Source organism: Austrofundulus limnaeus, unplaced genomic scaffold, assembly GCF_001266775.1.
Source record: "Austrofundulus limnaeus strain Quisiro unplaced genomic scaffold, Austrofundulus_limnaeus-1.0 Scaffold875, whole genome shotgun sequence".
Taxonomy (NCBI): Eukaryota; Metazoa; Chordata; class Actinopteri; order Cyprinodontiformes; family Rivulidae; genus Austrofundulus; species Austrofundulus limnaeus.
The window spans coordinates 97,926-122,777 of record NW_013953277.1 but is presented as its reverse complement, the minus strand read 5'-3'; the positions used below and the strand labels follow the sequence as shown (position 1 = coordinate 122,777).

Here is a 24,852-nt window from a genome sequence, read left to right as displayed (position 1 = left end):
GTGTGTGTGTGTGTGTGTGTGTGTGTGTGTGTGTGGTTGCCTCAGAGTTAATGGGTTTTATATGTGAACATGTCCCATTTGTGAAAGTGCATGGTGATTATGTTTTTGTTTTGTTTTGTTTGTTGTTGTTGTTTTTTTTTTTACTGCTGGAGAAGGAAACCAGATTAAAGCTCTATTTTTTGGATCTGAGCAGAGTTTAAACCTAGACTCAGCTCTCTGTAGGCTTTAATAGATTTTCTCTTTTGCTTTTATGCTTCAGTGGCATTCAGTTGTTTTTTTTAACAAATATGGATTTATTTTTAGGAAAAAAACATTGATGACTTACTGCAAAAAAATATTTAAAAATTCACACTGCTAAAKCGAACAGTTTTTAAAATCTTTGCACGTGATTGGGGAATGTCTATACTGTAAGTGAACAAAGCATCGCTACAACAGCTAACAGCACAGACTGTAGAGAAAAGTCTGTTTCTTTTAGATTATTGAGTCACTTTCAGAGACGAAGAAGAATCAGAGTTCAATTGTTGTTTCAATCAACACAGACCTGGGAGTTTMCTTTCATAAAAAGTTCCCCTTTCAAAAAATAAACCCAAATGTCATCATGACCTGCACGATGAAGACTGAGGTAAGGACTGGGAGGATTCTGTTTTCAGCACAACTAAATAAATTTTTGAAGATTTCTTTCTTTTTTGCATCAAAGAGCTCTCAACCATAAACATTACATTCTGATTTCTCAGCAGACAGAAACTTTCTGCTGTCTGACAAACGATGCAATTCAAGTAAAACCTTCGGAAAAAACATTTCTTTTGAGTTGTGCTGCTCTCTATTCTCCCAGCTTTCTTTCTTCTATCAATTATCCTTTTTCAACAGGACATAAAGACCTTCATTTCAGGTGAGTCGCTTCTGTCAGTGTGCCCCAGGGCAGCTGGGGCTACAGTGTAGTTTGTCATCATCAGTGTGTGAATGTGAGTGTGAATGGGTGAATGTCTGTTAGTGTAAAGCGCTCTATAAGTTCAGTACCATTTACCATTTACCTAAGTTGTTTTCCTGTCAGTTCCTCTTCTTGCCTGCAGAGAAGCTTATCCTTTATCTCTCAGGATCAGCATGTCTGGCTGATCTTTAGTCCTCCTTTTGTTTCTCTCCACATCCTGAGGTGAAAACTGGGTTTTTAAACTTTGAAAACAAGTCTGAGTTGTTTCTCTTATGTAACTGGGAGGACATATTGTTAAACTGATTAAAAATAGGACTCAGATTACTTTCTAGAACAGCAGTAAAACCACCTGAGGAGACAAATGTCTGCTCATTATGACAGCAGGCTGGAGGCCCCTCAAATGAACAACGAATTAGTCTTTTAAATGTATTTAGCCCTCATGGCTAAATCTGGCACCTTTATAGGATTAAACCACTTGTCCATTATTGTGCTCCATCCATCCATTTTCTTCCTCTTATCCGGGGTTGGGTCGTGGGGGCAGCAGCCCAAGTAGAGAGACCCAGACTTCCCTCTCCCCAGCCACTTGAGCCAGCTCATCTGGGGGAATCCCAAGGTGTTCCCAGGCCAGCCGAGAAACATAGTCCCTCCAGCGTGTCCTGGGTCTTCCTCTGGGTCTCCTCCCTGTGGGACGTGCCCAGAACACCCCACCAGGGAGGCGTCCTGGAAGCATCCTAACCAGATGAACCACCTCAACTGGTTCCTCTCGACGTGGAGGAGCAGCAGCTCTACTCTGAGTCCCTCCCAGATGACTGAGCTTCTCACCCTATCTCTAAGGGAGAGCCCAGACACCCTGCGGAGGAAACTCATTTCGGCCGCTTGTATCCATGATCTCATTCTTTTGGTCACTACCCAAAGCTCGTGTCCATAGATGAGGGTAGGAACGTAGACCGACCAGTAAATCGAGGGCTCAGCTCTCGCTTCACCACAAATCATCGATGCAGCGCCAATTCAGCTCTTGCTCCATTCTTCCCTCATTCGTGAACTGCCTCATTACTGTAGATGCAGCCCAAAAATGTTGGTCCATGTCTTGATCCCACCGGCTGTAACTTGTTTCTGGTTGAGAACTAGGGCCTCAGACCTCCAGGAGCTAACTGACTTTTCGCTCAACAGTGAATCACTATATAGTACAAGATAAAGGCCATGGCTTAAAGACACCAAAAGACAAGACAAGACTCTGTGGTTTCCAAAACAGGCGTCCTCTTTTTCATGTACACGTCAAGATGTCCGGTCCATGACCACTAGACCAGGAGCAGCACTGGCCGAGTCCAACCAGCACTGAGAACAAGCTTCTCTTCACGCTGAGAGTGCAGACACAGCTTTGGGTTGTCTTTAAACATGACTTGACCCCGACACCATCATACTTCTGTATCACCTCTTACAAAAGGTCTCAGAGGACAATATGATGGTGTCATCTGCAGATCCAGAAAAAACATGGGACTTTAAACTCCATGAACCCARGACCCCCTCAGCATCTCTGCTAGGTCACAAAATTAGTTTTAGTTACTGACATTTCCATCCTTTTCAAACACAGAAAACAGTAATACTATTTCATGAAATAATAATAATAAAAAGCTAAAAGGGTGGTTTCTCTCAGAGGAAATGACATTTCTTGTGCTGTCCTGTTGTTCCCTCGCAGCTCGCGCATACATCAACATGGTTTTAACTCTCTCTCGAGGCCTGACTGAGCTTGCTTTCTGAATTATGAAATAAAAGAAAATCTATTTTGCTGTTAAACTTTTCKTATTCATTCTGAAACCTTCAGAGACTTGAAGTGAGCACACACCGATGACCCAGTTGTCCCAAAAAATCAAACCTTAATGCTGCGCCTTTACATCACTGAACCCCGGAAAAGTAAATAATACTGCACTGTAATATAGTACTGTAATCCAGACTGAATATTCCTCTTTCTATCTTCTCAACTGTTTTGTCAATAGGATTGGCATGATGGCGGTTCTGTTTGAATTTCAGCTGAAAAGCACAAACAGGTGAGTGAGTCACGAGTCCATTAGTAGCCATAGTGATCACAGCTTTTCATATGAAAGACCTAAATGTTTCCCACTGTCGTGACATGTTTCTCATCATGAAGAAAACTTTTATATAAATGATCTGTTTGATACGACAGAGTATTAGGGCCACACAAGGTTTTTATTCTTTTATTTTAAATTACGAGATTAAAGCCATAATATTACGAGATTAAAGTTGTAATATTACAAGATTAAAGTCATAATATTATGAGAATAAAGTCTTAATATTATGAGATTAAAGTCGTATAAAAATAAAGTTAGAATATAATGAGAATAAAGTCGTAATATTACGAGGTTAAAGTCATAATATTACAAAATTGAAGACATATTATGAGATTAAAGTCGTAATATTACAAGATTAAAGCCATAATATTATGAGATTAAAGGCGTATTATTACAAGATTAAAGTCATAATATTATGAGAATAAAGTCCTAATATTACGAGATTAACGTCGTATAAAAATAAAGTCTGAATATTATGAGAATAGAGTCATAATATTACAAGATTAAAGTCATCATATTATGAAAATAAAGTCGTAATATTCTACTATTCACATGAAAAAGCCTGCATTTATCACTACATTAAAATGAGAAATGTTGAGCAACTTGTCAAGTTGTTCTTTAGTATTGCTTAAAATTAAGAGTTAATCTTTTAGCACATTAGCATCAAATTATCAGTAGTAGGACTTGGAAATTGTACAAACGACTATAAACTGAAGTCGTATTGTAATTAATGGATGCAATGACAGATTTAGTCACGTAGCTAATTTGGATGAAAGCATATTAATCTAACAGTGACCCAAGTCATCGCAGACTATTTTATAAACACAGACACATGGTTGTACAGCAGCTGTGAGGAAAATAAAGAGGAAATGAGGAATGGAAAATGAACACTTGTAAGATTATGACTATTTCTTGAAATATTACTTTATTCTCATAAAATTATGACTTTAATCTCGTAATATTATAACTTTATTCTGGTAAAATTATGACTTTAATCTTGCAATAATAATAATAATAAATCTTGTTGTGTGGCCCTAATACTCCATCGTAGTTTGGGATAAAAATCAAATGTTTAAAATTAATTAAAACAATATTGGTCAGTTCTAGAGATTTATTTAGAAAAGTTACAGCTACTGTAATTATTAAAAGAGCAGTTTATAAGATAATTAATTTCCTTTAATTAGGGTCAGAACTGTGTTGTTGTCATCAATGCCCAACTTAATGTTTTATTCACAAATATTTTAGAGTTACCATATTAAAATCTGACGTTAATGTCTTGTTATTGTTGAACTCTTATTGTCCTAAATCTCATGGAAGTTGCCAGGGTGCCCTAATAGTTTTTACATTTATTGAATTACCTGTTTTACATTTGATTTCCTAAAAACTCAAAATCATAATTAGTCTCAGACCATATTTTTGAAAGAAGAAATCCATATTTATGGATTTAGAAGACAAAAGGTTGTGTAATAATCTGAACTTCAACACACTCATAAAATAAACATTTTGTTGTTTCTGTTTAACAGAACCCACAATTTTCTGCATCAACTTGAAATATTTCTTTTATTAAAGCATCTAAAGGATTAATATTATTTATAATTTTAAAATGTCCCTTTTTATATTTAGGAAGACTTGGGAATTTAAAAATATTTTGTCCTAATGTTACATATTGTAGTTTTTTTTTTTTTTTTTTTTTTAAAAAAAAAAAAAGAAAAAGACCATGAAACACAGAACTGCTTTGGTGAAATGAATATTTTGATATTGTTCCACGACTTGGCAGAAGAGCTACAGAAAAAAAAAAAAAGAAAGTAATTTGCTTTGCATTATGGTCTAAATATTTTCATACCAACTTCCGGTTCGATGAAACACATTGTTCACGTGTTTCAGCTGTGCTCTGCAGCCATTTCTGACATCCAGCATCAATACATGTTAATGACATTTCGCTATCARAACGTAAATATCATTAAAACTAATTCATAAACACGAAAGAGGCGGAGCTCTATTTGACGCATGCGCAGTAGTTACTATAAAGAGGGTGGGTTTTCGTCATTAAATCGTGCCCTCAGATTTTTCTCACAGGCTACTTTAAACCCAAAAACTGTGGTTATAGTCGATCATTTATCTTCACAGTTGTTATGCTGCACATTAATAAAAAACACTAACTATATCAACTATATGTSAATATTAACATTAATGTCAGTTTAARATTAAAGCAGCCTGCAAGGCWAAACTCAGGGTTTCAAAAACAAAAYWCACCAGCGCCYCCGCTTCAGCCTCAGGCTCCGAAGATAAGCTAACTATCTGCATGTTGTCTGTGCTAATGTGCAACATGTGCAAACTCAGCGTCAGTGTAACTTGTTTTAATCATGACTAATGCTTCACAGGACCGGAAGGCTCGTAGGCTTAAAATGACCCCGTRAGCCTGCTTGCTATCTAGCGGAGGGACGTGCAGAAGCGAGAGGCTCACTGCTGCCCACTAACTAACACCAGCTACGGGTAGTCTTGACATCAGCTTCCCTTCCCTGAAGTTCCTCCTCCGCTTCCGTCTTTATATAAGACAGTTTGGCGGCTCTCTGAAACACGAGCCGGTTTGTCATCCCCGCGGAGTGAAACGAAGACGTGGAAATCTTGCTTGTTCATGTTTCGCCAAGAGGTCAGTGTGGCGTCATACATTCCATCTTGCTTGTATCTTTTCCAACAAGAGGAGAGGAATATGTCCCGGTACAACATATACAGCCTGCTGGACTGGATCTACGGCGGGGTGGACCCCAAGTTCGAGGGCAACGGGGGGCCCGAGTGCGCAGCCTTCATCGCGCCCCAGCAGCGGCTCGTGGAGACCCTTCTCATCGTCCTCGTCTTCCTGGTGGAGATCGGCGTCGCGCTCAGGAACATAAACGTGTCCAGAGAGTTCAGGCTGGTGGGAAGGGACAGCCGAACGAAGGAGGACTGCCTGGGCAAGAACCTGTTGCTGGTMGCTCTCTGCATGACTTTTGGAGTGGAGGTCGGGTTCAAGTTCGCCACCAAGACTGTGATCTACCTGCTGAACCCCTGCCATGTCGTGACCATGATCCAGGTGAGGATGACCTGCCTGTGTGTGACCCAGGATGGGTTATTGTAACACAAAGAAAACTCCCATCATATGGAGCTAAAGATGCTGTGTTTATCTTTTATTTTAAATTAAGGATCAGATGGAAGCTTTAAAAGTCAGTTTTTAAGTTATGGAGAAATACCATGCTGGTATTATACAATCTGAATTACATGATTTGTGCTTCCTCCAGATAATCTTCACCAGATTATTTCTCAATTGAGCTTTTCTAAACTTTAAAAGGAAGTTAAAGTGTTTCAAGTCCATCAGGTTATGTGATACTTATGGTTAAAGGCGCATTTTTTTATGTCGCGTTCTGTTGAAATGTTATGAACAAGTAATATCTTACCTGTTGTAGATAGCTATTTGAGCGACCTCAGTTTGTAGAAACAACGTTTAAAGAGACTCATTACAAACTATTAAATCAAACATAAAACAGGTTATTCTAACTAAATTAAATGGTGCAGTTTAAAACTCCAGTAGTTTTCCTGATATGTTTCGATCCAGATCTGAAATACAGGTACATGCCAAATGTAAACAAAACACTTTTGTCGACATACTTTACTCAACAAACCTGAGTGTAAATACATTGACCAAATACATCGAGAGTGTCTGACTTGTTAATCCCAAATAACTTTATTCTGGTAAAATTATGACTTTAATCTTGCAATAATAATAATAATAAATCTTGTTGTGTGGCCCTAATACTCCATCGTAGTTTGGGATAAAAATCATAACATTTTAGACAATTAATGCCTGACTAGATTATTCAAATAGGTTATATAGTTGATCCAATAATTAGCAATTGAAAGAGGCTTCCAAGTGATTTATTTTATTCCATATTCAGTGTAGACATTTTCAGTGTCGGACAAAACTCACAAGTTGTCTAAAATATTTTAATGAGATTGGGCTTTTACTGGGAGCAGATTTTGATTGAAAAGAATAAAATGCATGAATGGTTTGATGGTTCTGGAATTTGAACCATGTAAATAGTTGGCCTCTTTTTTTGGCCATCGATTATTCTAGTTGCAAAGTGTTTTCATAGGCCGCCAACTTCTCGCAAAGTCGCCTCACTTTTCAGTGTTTGCGTACTCCCTAACGATGTGATATACTAGCTTAAGTAGACCCCTGCCATCTTAAATCAACCCCAATCACAAAAGTTTCATAACACCGCTGTCATTTTTTTTGTTGCCCACTTATCTACATCGAGTTGTAATAACAGCGGCTAGCTGTAGCACTTTTAACGGGAACATCATGATGTCTTTGCACAGATAAATGTAATGAAAAACAGACGATGAGGAATAAGGAAAAAGTGTCTAAAGCAGCATTTTGCTTGAACTGTTAGAGTCGTCTGAAGACAACAGCCGTCCACTTGGCCCTGCTTGGACTAGCCATTAGCTCTTCAAACTAATTAGAAACTCTTATTTCTCAAACGTGAGGACAATTCAAAGAGCTATCTACAACAGGCAAGAAATCAGATGTTTTATAAACCTTTTCACAGAATCTGGTTTCCTGGCCTTTGTGGKACTGATCCTGGGCTTCAGGTTACAGCAAACTGAAAAGCAGTGCATTTATCATTCAGAGTGCAGTGAATGAATAATTAGATGGTAATAAAAAGATCAAAGAGCTGCTGATGATTCACAGCATCTGGGATGAAGAAATGAAACCTCTTGCAGCATTTATTGATTCACCATTCCAGGAAAAATGCTCTTTAAATTGGCAGACATGCCCGAAAACTATAATTCTTCGAAATTCTAACCTTSTGGCATTAGTAACCAATTAAAAAATAAAGACATATTTGTTGTAGTCAGTCACAGCTACTTTTTAAAGATGATGTAAAGGAAAAATGATGAAACCGTGAGAAAATACACCGTTCTTCATCAGTGTGGCTGCATCTGTCTCTCATTGCTGTTCTCAGATCACCTTAACAGGTTGGAGTCTTGACTGTTTTCGTCTCTTTCAACAAGTTTCTTCTGCCCAGAAAGCAAACAAACTGATTTTAAAAGTAACRTCAGTTTGACATTTGAAAGTGGTGGAGGAAAAAACAGCGGCTGTATTTTATCAGCTSGGCCCCAGGTGTTAATGTTTTACTTACAGGTAATAAGAAGAACTGGAGCCTGAGTGTATGTTATCAGAAAAGTACGCAGGGCTTTTGGGCTCAGCTGTGCGTTGCAAAGGTTTTCCTAAGAAGCGAACTGGAATAAGATTTAATATGTGATGAATTTTTAACAGTCTGGTCGCTTGTTTCCTGGATACTGAACAAATCGTCTGATCCTGAGCTGTATTAGTGCGCTGAGAAGTGATTAAACTGCTTTTTTAAAACTGTCTTAAAGCAAATTTTAAAATAAAATCTGTGTATTTATATATATCCACCCTTCACCTCAACACAGTGTAATGCTGACTCATCATATGATCCGTGTTCAGGGTGTGGTGAGTTCTTTTTAATCCTTTTCAAAGCTAATTAAATCACAAAAATGCACCCTTGAAGGCAACTCCACTTCGTTGGAACAATAGGCGTTATTTGATTAGCATTTACTTCGATTATAAAAACGAGACTGTAAAAATACTGCAGGCTGTTTAGTTTTTATAAATTCAAAAAATACATAGGTCTCAATTCAGGGGTCGCAGCCCACATAGACAGCGGCCCATAMAGGCCACGCCCCTCGCAGTCCCAGTTGGCTGCAGAAAACATGTTAAATGAGTCTTCGTATGTTTGCATGACCACACACTACGTCGTTACAATAATGACGTGTAGTGACAATTGGAACATGTATTCACACGTCTTTCCACATGACGTKGAGCTTCACTAAATTCGTAATAATGTAAATGAGTAAACATCATGAATAARTTGGGTTTAGCTCCAGGATCAGTACATGTAATTGCATGTTATTTAYCWTCTCATCGCTTCAAATATTTCATCAGCTACGTTGCTAAASGTGCATTTCAAAGCAAATTCTTCTGTCTGTGAWGAATAWATARTTGTGTTATTCCTCTGACTTTATAGAAATGACAAACAGGTCGTATTTTTTTTATGCCGTAAAAACTTTCACATCAAAAACATGATTTTGTGAGCATCATTTAGCTGTAGTATCATTTCGTCACGACTCGGCAAAAATACGAGTTGTTAGTGTTCGATCAGCTGATTAACTTGGTCAAGCTGGAAATCAGTGGCCTTTTTTTGCGAATGGATCATTCGGTGCCTTTCTACTTGCTTTTCCTGACACCTCTTTGGCTCCGGGCTTCTTTAAATGAGTTTACGTGACGCCTGATGCCGTCGGATTGATAGTTTTCTGTAAACTTTCCCCTCGTGCCTGCAGGGATGTGCAGAGCGTCGTACAATCAGTTCTCACTTTACTCTTACACCATACTCTATAACTCTACATTCTTGTGTCTGTTGTGTTGGACAGATAACTCATGAACCACTGCACAGATTTTAATGAAACTTTCAGACAGCTTGCAGCTAGAGCTGATTATTATTTGGAGCCAAKCTGGTTCAGGATGGCCACCAAAACCTGCTTGTTGACAACTCAGTTTATTTTGCATATTGAGCTAAAAGTTGATGTGGTAGTAGCTGAAAGTCACTCACAAGATATACTGTACTTCAAGCACTAACAAATCTCAGTTTCAGTATATAACTCCATCATTTCTCAACATACTGGTCTCAGAGTAAAACTGGCATGAACAGCTGCAGGCGATCTGCTTGGCCTCCGTTTCTTCTAGAGACTGAGGAGCTCTGATGTTACTGAACACATGGTTTGCTGTTTTTAAAATGTAATTCTGACAGACACTCTTCTGTGGGCTGCGGTAAGTGATGTTTTATGCACCGAGCTCCTGCATTAAGCGTAAAACGTGCAGCAGGAAGAGCTCCGTTCGAGGTGAGAGAGAGCCTTCAAACCTGACAGCTCTAATGTTTGGTTTACGTCCCAGCTGATAGCCTGAGAGCAGAGTGATCCCCCCCACAGAGAGAAACATCTGACTTATCAGTTTATCGTCATTCGTTTTCACTCCGGGGCACAATGTACGGGTGGGGCTCCACACTAGAATAAATGAAGAGCAGATGCTGTGCAGAGCAAGCGCCACACACACTGCAACATGAAACAGAGACAAACACCACACRACCTTTATTTTCCTCTGAATGTGCATTAAACGTAAGAGTTTGAACTTGTCCTGAGCTGATTGGTGGGTTTATTTTTTAGTTAAACACTGTTTAAATGCTTAATTTGTCCTACAAAGATGAACAGTTGTTCTCCTGGCCTTCCTTTATCTCCATTCTTCAAACAGGTGTCACCTGTTAAAAGGTTGGACTTGTTATGACTGTAGAAATGCCGACCAGTAATATAGCTGTTCAGGTGGAAAGAGTAAATACAGGAAGTGTCTACAGTGTGGTGTTTATATCCTGTCCTAATGACTGTTTTCACCTCAGGTGAAACCCACACAGCCCTTATTATCTCTGAGTCATGTGACCTATCAGTCCACGTGGACGTCACCGTCTGATACATGACTGAACATGAATGCAGAATCAGCTGAGCTGAAGATGAATTACCGCAGGAAATGATCCGTCCTTCCACTGATAGGGCTCCTGGGATTCCTGCCACCGCTTTTAAGGATACAAGAATTTATTGGTAATTTGAATAGAAAAATATTTACTCAGTTTTAAGTTCAGGCTGTAGTAAAACAGATAACAGATTGTTGACTCAGTGCTTCAGATAAGGCTTTATGAATCCACTTGTTTAAAGGAAACACTTATCAGTCATTAGATACGTCCATCTATAATGCGATTGTCCCGTGCAAACAACTTTACGCTTCACTCTTTCTTTAAAGCGGGAGATGTCAGACTCATTTTCACAGAGGGTCACTTGAACATTAAGGCTGCCCTTAAAGGGCCATTTCTAATTAACTCTGTTTCCTGTTCTTGGACTAAACATGAAACATAACGTTCCTCGTCTCATCGCTACAGCTGAGCACCACTAACAAACAATACCTGAGCTCTGCGTAGTAGGGACGCACCGATATCGATATTTGATATAATTATTGCTGTTATGGGCGATAACCGATATTACACAAACACACYAATTAGATTATACATATACACACAAACACACTTGGGTCTTTTTTTGATACTGTAAATAAATGACCAGACCTCTGACATGGCTCCTTACTTGAGTTATTCCTGGCTGTGCAGCATCAATATCACTATCATGATCAAACAGATGCCGCTCAACCAACCATCTCCCCTCCCAAAACAGAAACGCAAAGATAAAAAGTGGGAAATCAATATCAGACGTTAATATCAGCCCAGTTTTACATATCAGACCGATACCGATATTAGTGCCGATATATTGTGCATCCCTACTACGTAGTATTTTGTGCATAGAAACGTTTTAACACATCCTCTAATAAACACTGAACAGTACTGCATGTACACATGACTAAATGTGAAATAAATAATACAGAAATACTATTAAAGTAAAAGTAAAAGAGTTTTACTCATTGTTGAGTTGTGAGTAGATGTTAGAGCTGTTCGCGAACGATCCGAATCTTTTGAACGGCTCTTTCCAACGAACGATAGGAGCCGAGTCGCGGGCAGTAACTTGCCATTTGTAGTTTTATTTCTTTTATTCCTCATATAATCTTTATTTTTTCATATTTAAATCGCTCCTGCTTTGCTTTTTCATGGAAAACTATAATAAAATAAAATAAAATAATGGAGTTGTGGAGTACAGAAGCTCACGGTGAAAGGGAGAGGGGGTTTCCGCTTGACAAACAAATGGTTCCACCCACGTGACGGGATTACGTACGGCTACSTGATGACGTAATCCGTTCAAAATCGAACAGCTCTTTTGAACGGCTCTATGAAACACATGGCTCCCCAAGATCCGGATCCCTTCAAAGAGCCATTTATCCCATCTCTAGTAGATATGATCAACTTATTTCAAGACATTAAAATGCCTTTGAAGCTCTTGCGGGCCATATTAAATGCCGTGATGGGCCACATTTGGCCCACGTGCCTTGAGTTTAACTCATGCACTTTAAAGCTTATTAGGATTTTAAAATTGTTGACGTTAAATTGATATATTCCAGTAAGAAATAAGTAGTGTGAACTAGGCTTAATGGTTCAGGTCACCTTGAAGTGTTTGCTTCTCTTGTATTTTTGGAGTTATTGTGGTTTTCACAGCTCATTAGTGTTTCTGTGAAGGACGGTCCAACTCATTGTTCTGGAGACCATGAAACACAGAACTGCTTTGGTGAAATGAATATTTTGATATTGTTCCGGGACTTGGCAGAAGAGCTACAGYAAGCAGTCAGAGAGGGTGTTTTGTTTCAGCCGGTCGCACCTTCAGATACGATTGTGTTTCAGCAATGAATGTTTGTAGGTTTTGAGATGAGTGTTTTTTCTGGACTGAAATAGAACAGGAAATGCAAGCGAGTAGGAGCTGMTGTGTTTTTCTTGCAGTTGAACTGTGAGTTCTTACACCTTTACCTGAACACATTCCTGTACAGCAGCTCACCTGAGAGCAGGAAGCTTTCCTTTAATTTTTTGTTCAGATGAGATTCAGCTTTCACCGTTACACTGTGACACTWATTCAGCTTCTCTTTTTGCTCTGCATGCAGGAAGCGTCCAAATGTTCAACTCACTGAGAACTGATGAGCAACCGTTTGGTAGATTCTGTCATCGTCTAACAATAACTGTGCATATTTAGGCTGCCTACAGGCCTTCAGTCAGAGAGATCTGTGATCTGAATGGGGTTTAAATAAAGGTTATTAATAAAATAATCACTTGTGAGGTTTTTGTTGGCACAGAAACCGTCTGTGAAGACTGTAAACCTGGTTACAGTTACTCTACCATACAGTTAAAAATGTGCCTTAATRAGGACCCTGATCCAGTCCCTGCGACAGACTCTGTTTTTTTAACGCCCACGTTCTAAAACTGCTCGTCTGGATGAGAGTTAACTTGTTTTCGGTGTTGCAGCAGAGACGTCTAACATCACACCTCTTTTAATCTTCTTCATCCAGAAAGCATCACCCTGTGTGCATCCTGAATCGCATGCTTTGTGCAGAGATTCTTTGCATTCATGGGTCCACAGGGGCCACCTTTGTTACATTAAGTGATTTTTGACGTTTTGTTGTTTGACGTGATAAAACACGTGTCGTTTTCTGCACCTCTCACCTGCCAATTAAATATTCTCCTGCGACTGTTATCGAATTAAAACATTCAGCTGTTAGCAAAAGCAACAACGTGACTGTAAACCAGCTAAAGGCGAGGCCTCCTGCTGCTCACATCTGTGTCCTCCTCTGATGAAGACCTTTGCATTCGCGGTGTTGCCATGGAAACTGAGTGAAGAAATTTTGTGGCAAACACACAAATACCTGCCAGCTTCAAACTCYTCTTCACTCCCAGTCATCAGATTACTTTTAGTACAGGACGAGCCGAGTGAACAAAGCAGATCTCTGCACACCATCATCATCATCATTAGCTCCATGTAACCCTGCTTTAACGGTGTTAAAGATAACGTTAATGGGTTTCTCATTCAGCCGTTCACAAGCACTCGTGTTGCAGCTCTTAATCACACTCTGTACGGTGTCCTGCTAAGGACATTTGGACATGTGCCATGACTTGATCACAAAGATGACCCATCCACTCAATCGTCCTTATCTGAAGCGTAACTATTCAAGTCGCTCAGATAGTTAGGCTTTCACATTTTTCATGCTTCCAACTGTTCATCTGCTGTTTAATATATTGTATTTTTTGTAATTTAATATTGTGAAGAGATATTTGCTTTTGACTCCAAATGTCAAAAAGCTACATTTAAGCCTATATGAGCTTTCAGGTCTTATTGCGCAATTAACGTTGACATCAAGTTTTTATTTATTTATTTATTTATTTATTTATTTATTTATTTATTTATTTATTTATTTATTGTGGGGTGAGTAGAGCTTGGACATTGAAGCAAGTTGTATAATGTGTACTTTTTCTTGTCAAATTTAGATCTAGGCTAAATATATTATAATCTAGTACTTGCGTTTTTGGTCTAACACTATTCTTGTTTTGTTTGTGACTTGCATATTCTTCAAATACAAAAAGTCAAAGAAAACATTTTTATATGTAACGAACTTGGCATAAAACACACAATTTTGCTCATTTTGTCTCATAACTTGCATATTTTCTTTTGAACTTGGCTCAGTCAAAGTGAAACAGGAAGTGACATAAAAGGGGAACTCTTTACGAAAATAAACTCTGGCCTTTGTTTATTAAAACATTATTATTTAAACTCTGACTCTTCTTTGATAGTGACTCAAAATAATTTCAAGAAACATCAAATTCTTCTCTACCGTCTGTTGTTAGCTACACTGTTCACACGCAGACATTCCCCTTTGACATCACTTCCTGTGACTTCACATGCAAATATCTCAACAACTGTTCGTCTCAGCGTCGTGAAATATGTTTTGTAATATCTCATTAATGTTGTCTTTGGAAAAACACAATCATATTTATTACAAACATTTGATGTCACAGGCACTTTAAATATATATAGCATTAAAGAGTGTTTTTCTCAAGCCAGAAAGAAGTAAAAAGTTTGTAGATCTCTAAATTTGTTCACCAAGAGAAGACAAAACCGTGGCAGGTGTTTGATTTGATTTATTTATTTGAATGGGGACAGTGCAGTTTAATAAAACACGTGACAATTCATACGTTAAAGCTTGTTTTAACTTGTTGGTGTTGGAGAAATCTAACTTGGATATTGATTACTGCTGAGAAGGATTGAAAGGGAAGAATCCTGGACTCGGACCATCATATTGGTGCAAACCTTCCTTCGCAATCAGTAAGATCAGAATTTCAATCAGACCCTCAAATCAAACCATAAAATCAATTTCTAATTTCTGCTTTTTTTTTAAACCAGATGCTTACAAGATGTTTTTTCCAGAAACATTGTTTTTTTTTATCATATTAGTACACACTTGATGGCAGTGTTTTATATTGCATTACTGAAAGCAGGAAGCTTTTAAAGCCTGTAAGCAGTTCGGTAATGAGCAGTGTTGTTTTAATGTAATATTGTGGTTGACTTCCTGCCTCTTTGTGGTTTCTCCTACAGATCTTTCTGCTGGCCTGCCCACCATGTAAAACAGCCATGGTTGTGTTTCGGTGAGTTTCTCTTGTCTACATTTATATTCTGTTCAAATGAACGTTGTTTCATATCAGCACAAACTTCAGCTCGTGCAACAGTTTATAGTCATATAAAAGCTGTAGCTCGGTCTGTGACCCCAGTCATGTTGAACTATAAACCTCCACAGGTGCCTCTGGTTCTAAAAGTTAGTCTTGAATTTAATGTGACGTGTCCATGCAGATTCACATACATCCAGATGGATTCTTGCTTCCCTAAAACCAGTTATCATCTGTTGTTATTACATGTAGATTAAATAGTTGTTAGAGATTATTTATTCCTGCACCTTTGAGTTTCCTCCTTTGAAACGCTTCTGGTCAGGGAGGTTAATTATTTAAGTTTTTTTGCCAACAGGATGGGAGATTTTCTCATAAAACCAAGCTTCAGAGAGTGGTTTAGAGTTACAGAGAGTCAGTCTGTGTTTGACCGGAAATGAAAATAAAAACACTTTTTACCCAGTAAATATCTGAGCTTTTAGTCATGTCTTTTGAATCAAGGTTTTATTAACATGAAAATGTTTTTTTTTACTGTAAAGTACAGAATTGTCTTGGTTTTAATGTTATCAACACGTGAYCATGTTCATATACAGTAGAGCTGGGGGATAGTGATGATATAATTAATAAGGATTAATTGTGGCATTTAGCTGATAACTATTAATATGACAATTAATCTCCTGGACTCCCTGGATGGGCCGGCACATCCTAGTCATCTCTTCACTGATTTAAAKCACTCTAGTGGGAAAGATTCGACCTCCACAAGAATCTGTTTCAATTTGTGTCAAAAATACATAAACTAGTTTTTAAATTGTGTTGATAGGCCAAGAAAAACCAGAGTTATGATTAATCATTTACAGTGCTTTGTTTTAATAATCGTAAATTTGAAGCACATTGCAGCGGGAGTCAGCAAAAGACGGACAGATTCATAGTTAAAAACTCCACACCGCCGAGCAAACAAACAGCCCTCAYCCCTCCTTTCTGACTGAGGTGTGAAATTATTTGACAAGCACCAAAAAATCTTCAAAAAAGAAGCGAATGTTGGATGAATTTTTATGGGCACAGAGAGATGATGAGTGGGAGTGAGCAAAGATTTGTGATATTTAGTGGCATTTGGTGATATTTAGTGTTTTGTGCAATAGTTTCCAAACTTTTCAGGTTTCACCCTCAAAATAATGACAGCAGAAACCTGTGCCCCCAGTTGTAGGTCCCACAGTGGGGTCCCAACCCCAGCTTTGGGAGCCACTGGTTTAGTGTGTTTGATTGAAAACAATGAGGTGATTTTTGAAAGTGAAGCTGCAGCTGATTGAGATGGAGAATGTAGCTGAGGACACAAAGATGCCAGTCCGCTCCTTCTCAGCAGTAATAATAATCACATAGTACTAAATATTAATCAGGGACAGATTTAACAATTAACTGCAAAACCCTAATTTACAAAATGTTCACTGTAACATAATACAGTTATATTATAGAGTTATGGTGATTTCAAAGCAGCAGAGGCACTCAAGAATTCAACTTTATAAAGATTGTGAAGTTCTAAACCTGTTATCAGCTGTGAAGCACGGAGGTGGAGGTTGGATGGTCTGGGCTTGTTCTGCAGACACCATAAACATGTTTAAACTGAATTTATAGCCTAACTTGAAAATAACTAACAAGACTAAATGTGAAACTATATATATTCCTGGTGTAATTCACGTATTGGGTGTCAAAGATTTTTCTATGTTCAGTTCAAGTTTATTTATATAGCGCCAAGTCACAACATACGTTGTCTCAGGGCACTGTACATYAAAAGAARAATCTAAAGAAGAAYCCAGCAGAVTGTGTTGAATCACTTCATCACAGTCTCCCATCCTGAGCAAACAGTGGAGAGGAAAAACTCCCTGCTAATCAGGAAGAAACCTCCAGCAGAACCAGGCTCAGGGCAGGAGACCATCTGCCTCGACCGGCTGGTTGAGGGACAGGAAAGAGACAGACAAACACAGAAGAACTGGTCCAGGACTGGTCCAGGTGCGCCTTCTTCTGGAAGACAAAGAAAAAAACATGATAGAAATAATAAGAATAAACATGTAGAGAAAAGAGAGTAAAGACAACAGCAGTGTGAACCAAGCTGTGTGAAAATGAGTCTCAGCTGTCCACAGCTCTGGTGAGTTAGACTGTGAAGGAAGTGAGGCGTTTCTCAGGATCCGTCCTGTAGCTGGGAGGACTGACAGCTGGGTTCATCTGGAGTGACGCTTCTACACTTCTTCTGTTTTCCCACTGACCTTAGCTGTCACAACAGTTGGCTCATTTAACAAAAAGAGCAGTTAAATGTCAACGTGTGATGGTCCAAACTTTAACACTGAAGCTTTTTGTTCTCTCAGACTCTGCAGCAGCTCTGTTCTTCTTCTTCTTCATGGTCCTGATTTCCCCCTGCATGTTTTTCAGGCTTCACGTCCACATGTTGAACGGAGCCCTGCTGGCGTTAATGTTTCCTGTCGTCAACACCAGGCTGGTAAGTGTCCAGTTTGGTCTTTGTTACAAATCGTAACTTAATTACCTGTCTGTGTTTGTTGGTCCGTTAGCACAATATCCCATCAACCACTGGGTAGGTTTCTGTAAAACTTTGATTAGATGTACATCAACGACTGATTGGAGCCAACTTCTCTGCCACAGCTGATCAATCTTAGCAAACAAAAAAATGTCTAAAACTCAGATATTGAGCCGAACTGTGGTGAACTGTGAGTTCTCCCCAACACTCTGAGCAAACTCTGAAAMCTAACTCTAGGGCCAGCCGTTTAGTAATTATTATCATTACGTTAATTTAACTTCAAATTATTATTATTTTTAATTAACTGAGAGAGGCAGACTGTGTTGTGTAGCCCTTATCTATCTAACAGGATCATTTCTTAAATACCTTGAGTTTGATATGTGCTTTAAATGCTTTTATTTTGGATATCTGCATTAATGTGAATTAATAAAAACTGTTGGATTTTCACGTATGTGAAGTTAAAGGTTTAAATCAGGCCTGGTAGGCTCTCACATTCCACCTGTTGAAGGTAAGACTCGAGGACAGGTGATGGATCTGATCCAGCAGATGGTCCCAGAGTCTTTGTAAAGAGATCCGTAACATTAACATGCCGACATGTTGTCTGTCCGCTGACTCGAAGCAGCCGCGGCAGGATAAAAGCACACGCTGCMGTGCCACTTTGTTGCCTTTCATGTTGTCACTTTGTGTTGTCAGCTCAAACACACCAAGCCAAATGACAGCAGAACAACCGGGGTGTTAAAAGGTTTTCCACACCAACAACAATCCAAACAAAGCCTCTGTGATGAGAAAAAGTCTTTTCTCATGTTACCAATTAACCTTCATAAGAGAGGWAATCAATCATAGAAAACAGCAGGAATACAGTGACTCAGCGTTTTTATACACCTTGTTTGAAGGGAATGTTGACTTTATATTTGTCCTGTTGATGCTGCTGTCCACTTAAATAAAAAGATATTTACAACTTTCTATTTTTTGTTATAGTTAGGTACCACAGTTTTTCAGAATAAAAGTTATTGTAAAAGTTGGACAAAAGAACATAAAAAGACTGTTTCAGAGTTTAGGAGCTACAGCTGAGAAGACTCATATTTAATTTAATTTAAATTTAAACAAAGAAAGTTTAGCTACAAGCATGTTTTAACATCCTTTAAACCATTCCACAGATTCTCAATACACTGAGCTCCAGCAAACCTTAAAGGTAAATAAAACTGGACGTCATCGGCATACAAATGAAATGAGACATCCCGAGTTTAAAAAGTGAAACTTATTTAACTCGGATGCTTTTACCTCAGAACAGTTGCTGCTAACGTTAGGCGAAACTTCCTCATCTGTACTTCCTTATCAGATTTCTAAACAAGGAAGTATTGCCTTTTTTATAAAGCAGATTTGCGTTTGTGTTGGGGTCTCTGCACACAAACTGAACGTCGACATGAAAACTGAGTAGCATATTTACTTTAACGTTTTGTTATGGCAATGGGCAATCATTAAATTGCTCGTGTCTGTTTGTTAGTCTGTTAGCAAAATGTCTCATGAAGATGGGTTTTAATGACATGAGTCATCGTTTATACATCTGCACCAACTAGATTTCTGAATTCAGACTCGGAGCGTTGACAAATCTTGCAAGATTTCCCAAAATTGTTTTGATCAAAATGTCCCTTTTTTTTCATAAAATGATCTTAGTTGGCAGGAAAGTTGGCAGGTGATAAGCATTTCTTCGATAAAAGCTGAAACCTTGAATATTAATATTCACTGTAACCGTCCAGGTTTCAGAAAGATTTTAAATATTTTTTGACAAAAAAACCTAAAACTTCTGATCTGATGTTCTTTAAATGTTGACGTCTGTTTGACTCTGTTTCTTCCTCAGCTGCCGTTTGAGAAGGAGATCTACTACATCCAGCACTCCATGATGTACTTAGTTCCTCTCTACCTTTTCAGGAAAGGAGGTGGGTGGTGATCAGGTGGTCTCTCTCACACACACACACACACACTGACCTTTCTGCACGGGCAGATGATTGTTCTCTAAACGACAGCGCTGCAGGTACCTGTTATTACTTTATGTTCACCGACGGCGGCTGCTGCTTTTATCCTAAACAAACATCCGATTACATATTCACAGTCGCTCAAACGAGATCCTCAAATATTCCTCCATGCTGCTCCTGTTTCTCTTGTTGTCTTGACTACAGGAAGCAGAGGCCGCTCGGTTCATAGCGTACACCTTTAAAACCTGCAGTGCAGAGATCTGAAAGCTTTCCCAGTGAAAACACATAGTTGCTCGCCGGTGCGTGTGCGTCAGGTTGAGACTGAAGACTTTTTATTAGGGAAATATCCAAGAAATTATGAGACAWTGTGAATGCCACAAAGGTATAACTAATAAAAACACAGCAAATAAACCGTCTGCAGGGGAAATGCTTGAATGAATCTAATTAGTAGCAGAGTAAAAACAACTCGGAGCCTGAAGTGGAAGCAGAAAGCAACCAAAGAAAGTGTTTATTTGGACAGGGAAGTTGATACAATAAGAATTCAGGAAAGGATTGTTGTTTATGCTTCAACAACTTGTTACATATTTATCCTTCGTTAAGGACAAAAACTAATTGTTAAGCAGGTGGAAATGAGATGAAAGTCCATGTGTTGAAAGGACAGAGATGATTACAGGATCAGAGTGGGAGGTTCAGTGTGGGTCAGCAGGGGGCGGCACCCCGCCTTCCAGTCTGTTCTGATCAGAATCAGACAGCTGCTGTTTTCTTTCCACCCCTCAGCTGTTTGAACTGGACCTCAAAGTCCTGCAGATCCAAACAAAGTTAACGTCTGAGCTGAACCCACGCGTTTGGTTGAGGAAGACCTGGAAAGACTTTAACGTGACACGTCGTGTGGACTTGTTGACTGTCTCAGGAGGATGTGGTCACGTCGTGGTTGAAAGACATTCGTTTTGTTCTAGAGACACGGTGCAGAACTCCTGGGAAACCCCTCCCATCATTAAACACAACAGCATGGTTTCTTCTAGCCAGGGTCTCCTCTCCAATATCGGTCGTTTGGCAGAGGTTTATAAAGTACTTGAAACTACGTAGAAGTACAAATACCTTCACAGAAAATGACTGAAAAATTGACATAAGTAAAGTAAACTCCCGTACATCAGACGTTACATCAGTGTCTCCTCACTGCACTGGTCTTGGTGCTGCTCTATACYAACATAAGGTTGATCTCAGAACAGATTGAACTGTGAACAGGAGYCAGATCCTCTCACCATCAGTCCAGCAGTGATTATGATTGACAGTTGATGTGTGTGTGGGATGATGAACCTGTAGTGCAGCTGATACTATAATACTGATAATACAAAAATGTTTGTCATATTCCTGCCATGTGATTATTTGACAGGAGTTTTACTTTTAAACTSTAAGTGTATTTAATTTAGTTWTGTTAGTTTAGTTATGATGTAAATACAATAAAAGTTAAACCAAAATTTAGAATAATTATCATTTTGATCCATACATTGGTAATGTCTGACTGGGCCTCGTGCCACTTTATGTTCAATAAACTGGGCCCTGAGGTCAAAAAGGTTAAGAACCCCTGGTTTAATGTAACTTTTGTGTCAGCTGACCTTCATTTATTATGACTATCAGAGGACCTGGCAACTACCTGATAACACCATTTATTTCACTTTAACTAAAGTCACTGATGCCCTCTGGTGTTTGTTCCATACATTACAGCTCCTCATAAATCAAATAATGCTCAAACTGAATCATTCCTCAAGTGCTTCAGTCTTTTTTCTTTCTTTTTTTTTTTGTCAGTGAGTGTAAGTATTGCTGTCATGCAGACCTTCGGTGTCAAATCCACACACTGAGTTTAAACGGTTGGAGCTCTAACCTGCAGACTTATGGTGACGTGTGACTCTGTTTGCAGGAGCGTACAAGCCCGAGCCTCTGGGGGACATGTGGTGGGCTCTGCTCTCCACCGGGATCCTGTTCCTCTACCACTTCCTCTTCCTGCAGACCCTTGGCCTGGTGAGATGGAGCCCTCTGCTGGCCGTTCTGTGSCGTTACACCCATTACCTTTATTCATTGGTGGTTTCATTTATTAAATGATTTTTTTTTTTTACAATAAGGTGAGGCAAATAGGATTAAAAATATAAACATATAGCAGATTGTTGAAACAGCTTTAAGACAGATGCACAGAAAAAAACAATGATGAGAAGAAGAGCTGCTTCATTAGATTAAATGTATCAAGCTGTTGATAAAAGAAGATGAATGTTGAAGTATGTGGGTGGGTTTTTATTTGAATAAATATAGAATTAAAGATAAAAGGAAACTGGTAGCAGCTTTTTAAAGCTCTGAGAAAATATCTGAATCAGAGTCAATTTAAATAATAAAAAAACATAATACAATTAACATTAAATAAACTGATTTACAGTTACACAGTAAAAATACTTCATTACATTTTGATTTTTTTATTGCAATCGTTGCACTAAAGTGATGATTTTTAAGCTTTGGTTGAGAAAAGCATTAATATTTACCATAAACCATTTTAAAATAAAAAACATCATAAGCTTCACATGCTAATATTTATATTTAAGATATTCTGAATCATTTTTTTCTGTCCTCCCTCCCACTTCAGCTTTAAAACTAATTAGACAAGGATTTTAAAAAAACTGAGAGAAACCGTGCAGTGATTACAAGATGAGAATCAAGCAGCAGCTAAATGAGTTCCTGCAGCTCAACGATAAGCTGTGGACGACTTCAGAGGGGCCGAACTCATCATTCATTCCCGTTTGAGGGGAAAGATTTGTGGAGCAGAAACTCAGAGGAAATGAATGATTCATAAAGATATGTCGTGTGGAGTCAGCCGTGACATCAGCCTGAGCCTCACCGAGTGGATAATACCTCTTAAATTACCATTAATGTTAAATGACCCCCCCTCTTCTGTCCTCCAGGCCACTGAGGTCAACCTGAACAACATGCTYTGTCCGGCCGTGTCCGACCCCTTCTACGGACCCTGGTACCGGGTGTGGGCCGCGGGCCACCAGACCCTGCTGACCCTCATCCACGGAAAGCTCCTCACACTCATCTCCCAATACAGCGGCTCCATGTGCAGGACCGGGCTGGACGCGCTCCGCCTGCGCAGCAAGAAGGTGGATTAACCGTCCCACCTGGACCCGCCCCCCCTCCCCAGGCCTCTCGCTCCGAAAAAACCTGCTCCTACCGCTCGATTGGTTTTTAAAGCGTTGTTTTCGTGGATCTTTTTAAGACGTGGAAACGGCGCGGGGGCCGGTTTGGGTGTCCTGCAGGTGGTCCTGCACGCACAGRCGTGCATTTTAAGGCTGAGGAGCTGACCGGGGAGTCGTTTGGATTAAAACCTCCAGGTGTGTGTAAACATAGGAAGAGTTCTCTCGCTGGACTTGTTTTAAAAGACAGAAAACACCTGAATGTCTCAGATGTTCCCTTCAGTTTATCACGTAATGTTTCTGCTACATGTTTTATTGGGTAAAGCTGCCATTTCGTTTGTCTCAAGTGCGCTTTTTTTTTGTTTTTTTAAGCAGATTGTAAACGTGAGCTGTTGTAAAAGCTTGTGACGATGTTCAATCTCAGTGTTGTCACCTGTAAATGTAAAAACAAAACAAATTAGGAATTTTTTATTGTTCATGTTTGCTCTCGTCATTCCAGTATGATAATCAAGAGAGCCGAGGATTTATTTCATGCTGTAAGTTCTGGTTCTCCTCTGGGACGGTGTGTCCCCTCTGCAGAGGAACTTGTGTTTTTAGTGTTTTTATTGTAGTCTTTATATATTCAACAAGGTGTAACCTTGATTTCACTTTTTAGGATAAATATCAGTGTCCAGTACAGGAAGGATGTTGATKAAATGTGTATCTGTGCTGGAATTCTGTGACACGTAAAGTCATTGCTTGATCGTCAGGTATTCTGTCGAAGCATCTTAAATCTGTAATAAAACTCACTGTTAAATATGTGTCAAATAATCTGCATGACGTCTCTGTGGGTCTTTTATTGATTTACCTCTAAATAAACAGGTAATTAGATGATGTTGGTCATGTATCACATTTCACCAAAGAGTTTCGTTTTACTGTAAGAAACGTTTACTTGTGTCAGTTCAAAGTTTTGTCAACAATAAAAGGGAAATTCCCATTGACTGAATAACTCATTGTCTGTGTGTATTCAATTCAAAAAATTTACTCATTTCATTAAAAACAAAATAACTATATACAATAGAAACTAAGAAAACACACAAATAAAATTAAAATGAAAGGTAGCAGAAAAATAAATCTGTCTCTTTTTATCCCCAAAATATATTCAAAGAAAACAATGTACTAAACAATACTAAATAAAGATAAAAACATCAACTCAAACAACATACCTTCAGAAAACTAGCTTTTATCTGTCTCTTAAATATATACATAGAACTAGCATTTTTAAAATCATCGTCCAGACCATTCCATAATCCTATACTCTGGATTAAACTATACCCTGGATTAACGTACATCTTTCTCTCAAGCAAGTATGAAACTATGGCTTCACAAACATTTCCAACCACTTAAGATAACAACTGTCTCTCTTAAAGTTTACCTGAATGTTGGAAGGTTTTTATGAGCCTTGTACATAAACAGTAAAATATTAGTCAACCAAATCATGGAATTTCAAAATGTTCAATTTGCAAAATAATGTATTTGGTGGATGGTTGTAATCTTTTTAGTGATAATTCTTATGGCTCTTTTCTTTTATTAAAACTATGGAGAAATAATTGTAACCAGATTTGATCATTTCTGTGATTTTTATTTGTTCTGGAATTGCTATGTGCTTGTAGCTTGGTAAAACATAATTATAAATAACGTTRTGATGCATTCTTTCAAGAAACGCTGAATGTAGGACATGATGCTAACCTAAACTTCCTGTTTTTTTCTTCCTGTTTTAACCATTTTATGTAAACTACACAAGTAAAATTTGTTTGTTAGATTATTTCTTTGTTGTAACAATGCTTCTTGATAACAAATCTTATACTGTTGAAAAGTGTTCATTTTCCTTTTAAATGGTGCCACATTTGTAAGGAACATGCATTAGTGGGATGAGCAGTAGAGCA

General features: G+C 38.6%; 1 protein-coding gene across 1 annotated transcript; it reads left to right on the top strand.

The window, feature by feature from the left end:
• Nucleotides 1–5,240: 5,240 nt before the first annotated feature.
• tmem164 (transmembrane protein 164) lies at nucleotides 5,241–23,912 on the top strand. The gene is made up of 6 exons (XM_014029259.1): nucleotides 5,241–6,085; nucleotides 15,190–15,239; nucleotides 17,676–17,742; nucleotides 19,637–19,715; nucleotides 21,670–21,770; nucleotides 22,697–23,912. The coding sequence occupies exons 1-6, from the start codon at nucleotides 5,651–5,653 to the stop codon at nucleotides 22,901–22,903; spliced, it is 939 nt and encodes a 312-aa protein (XP_013884713.1). The 5' UTR covers nucleotides 5,241–5,650; the 3' UTR covers nucleotides 22,904–23,912.
• The last annotated feature ends 940 nt before the right edge of the window (nucleotides 23,913–24,852 follow it).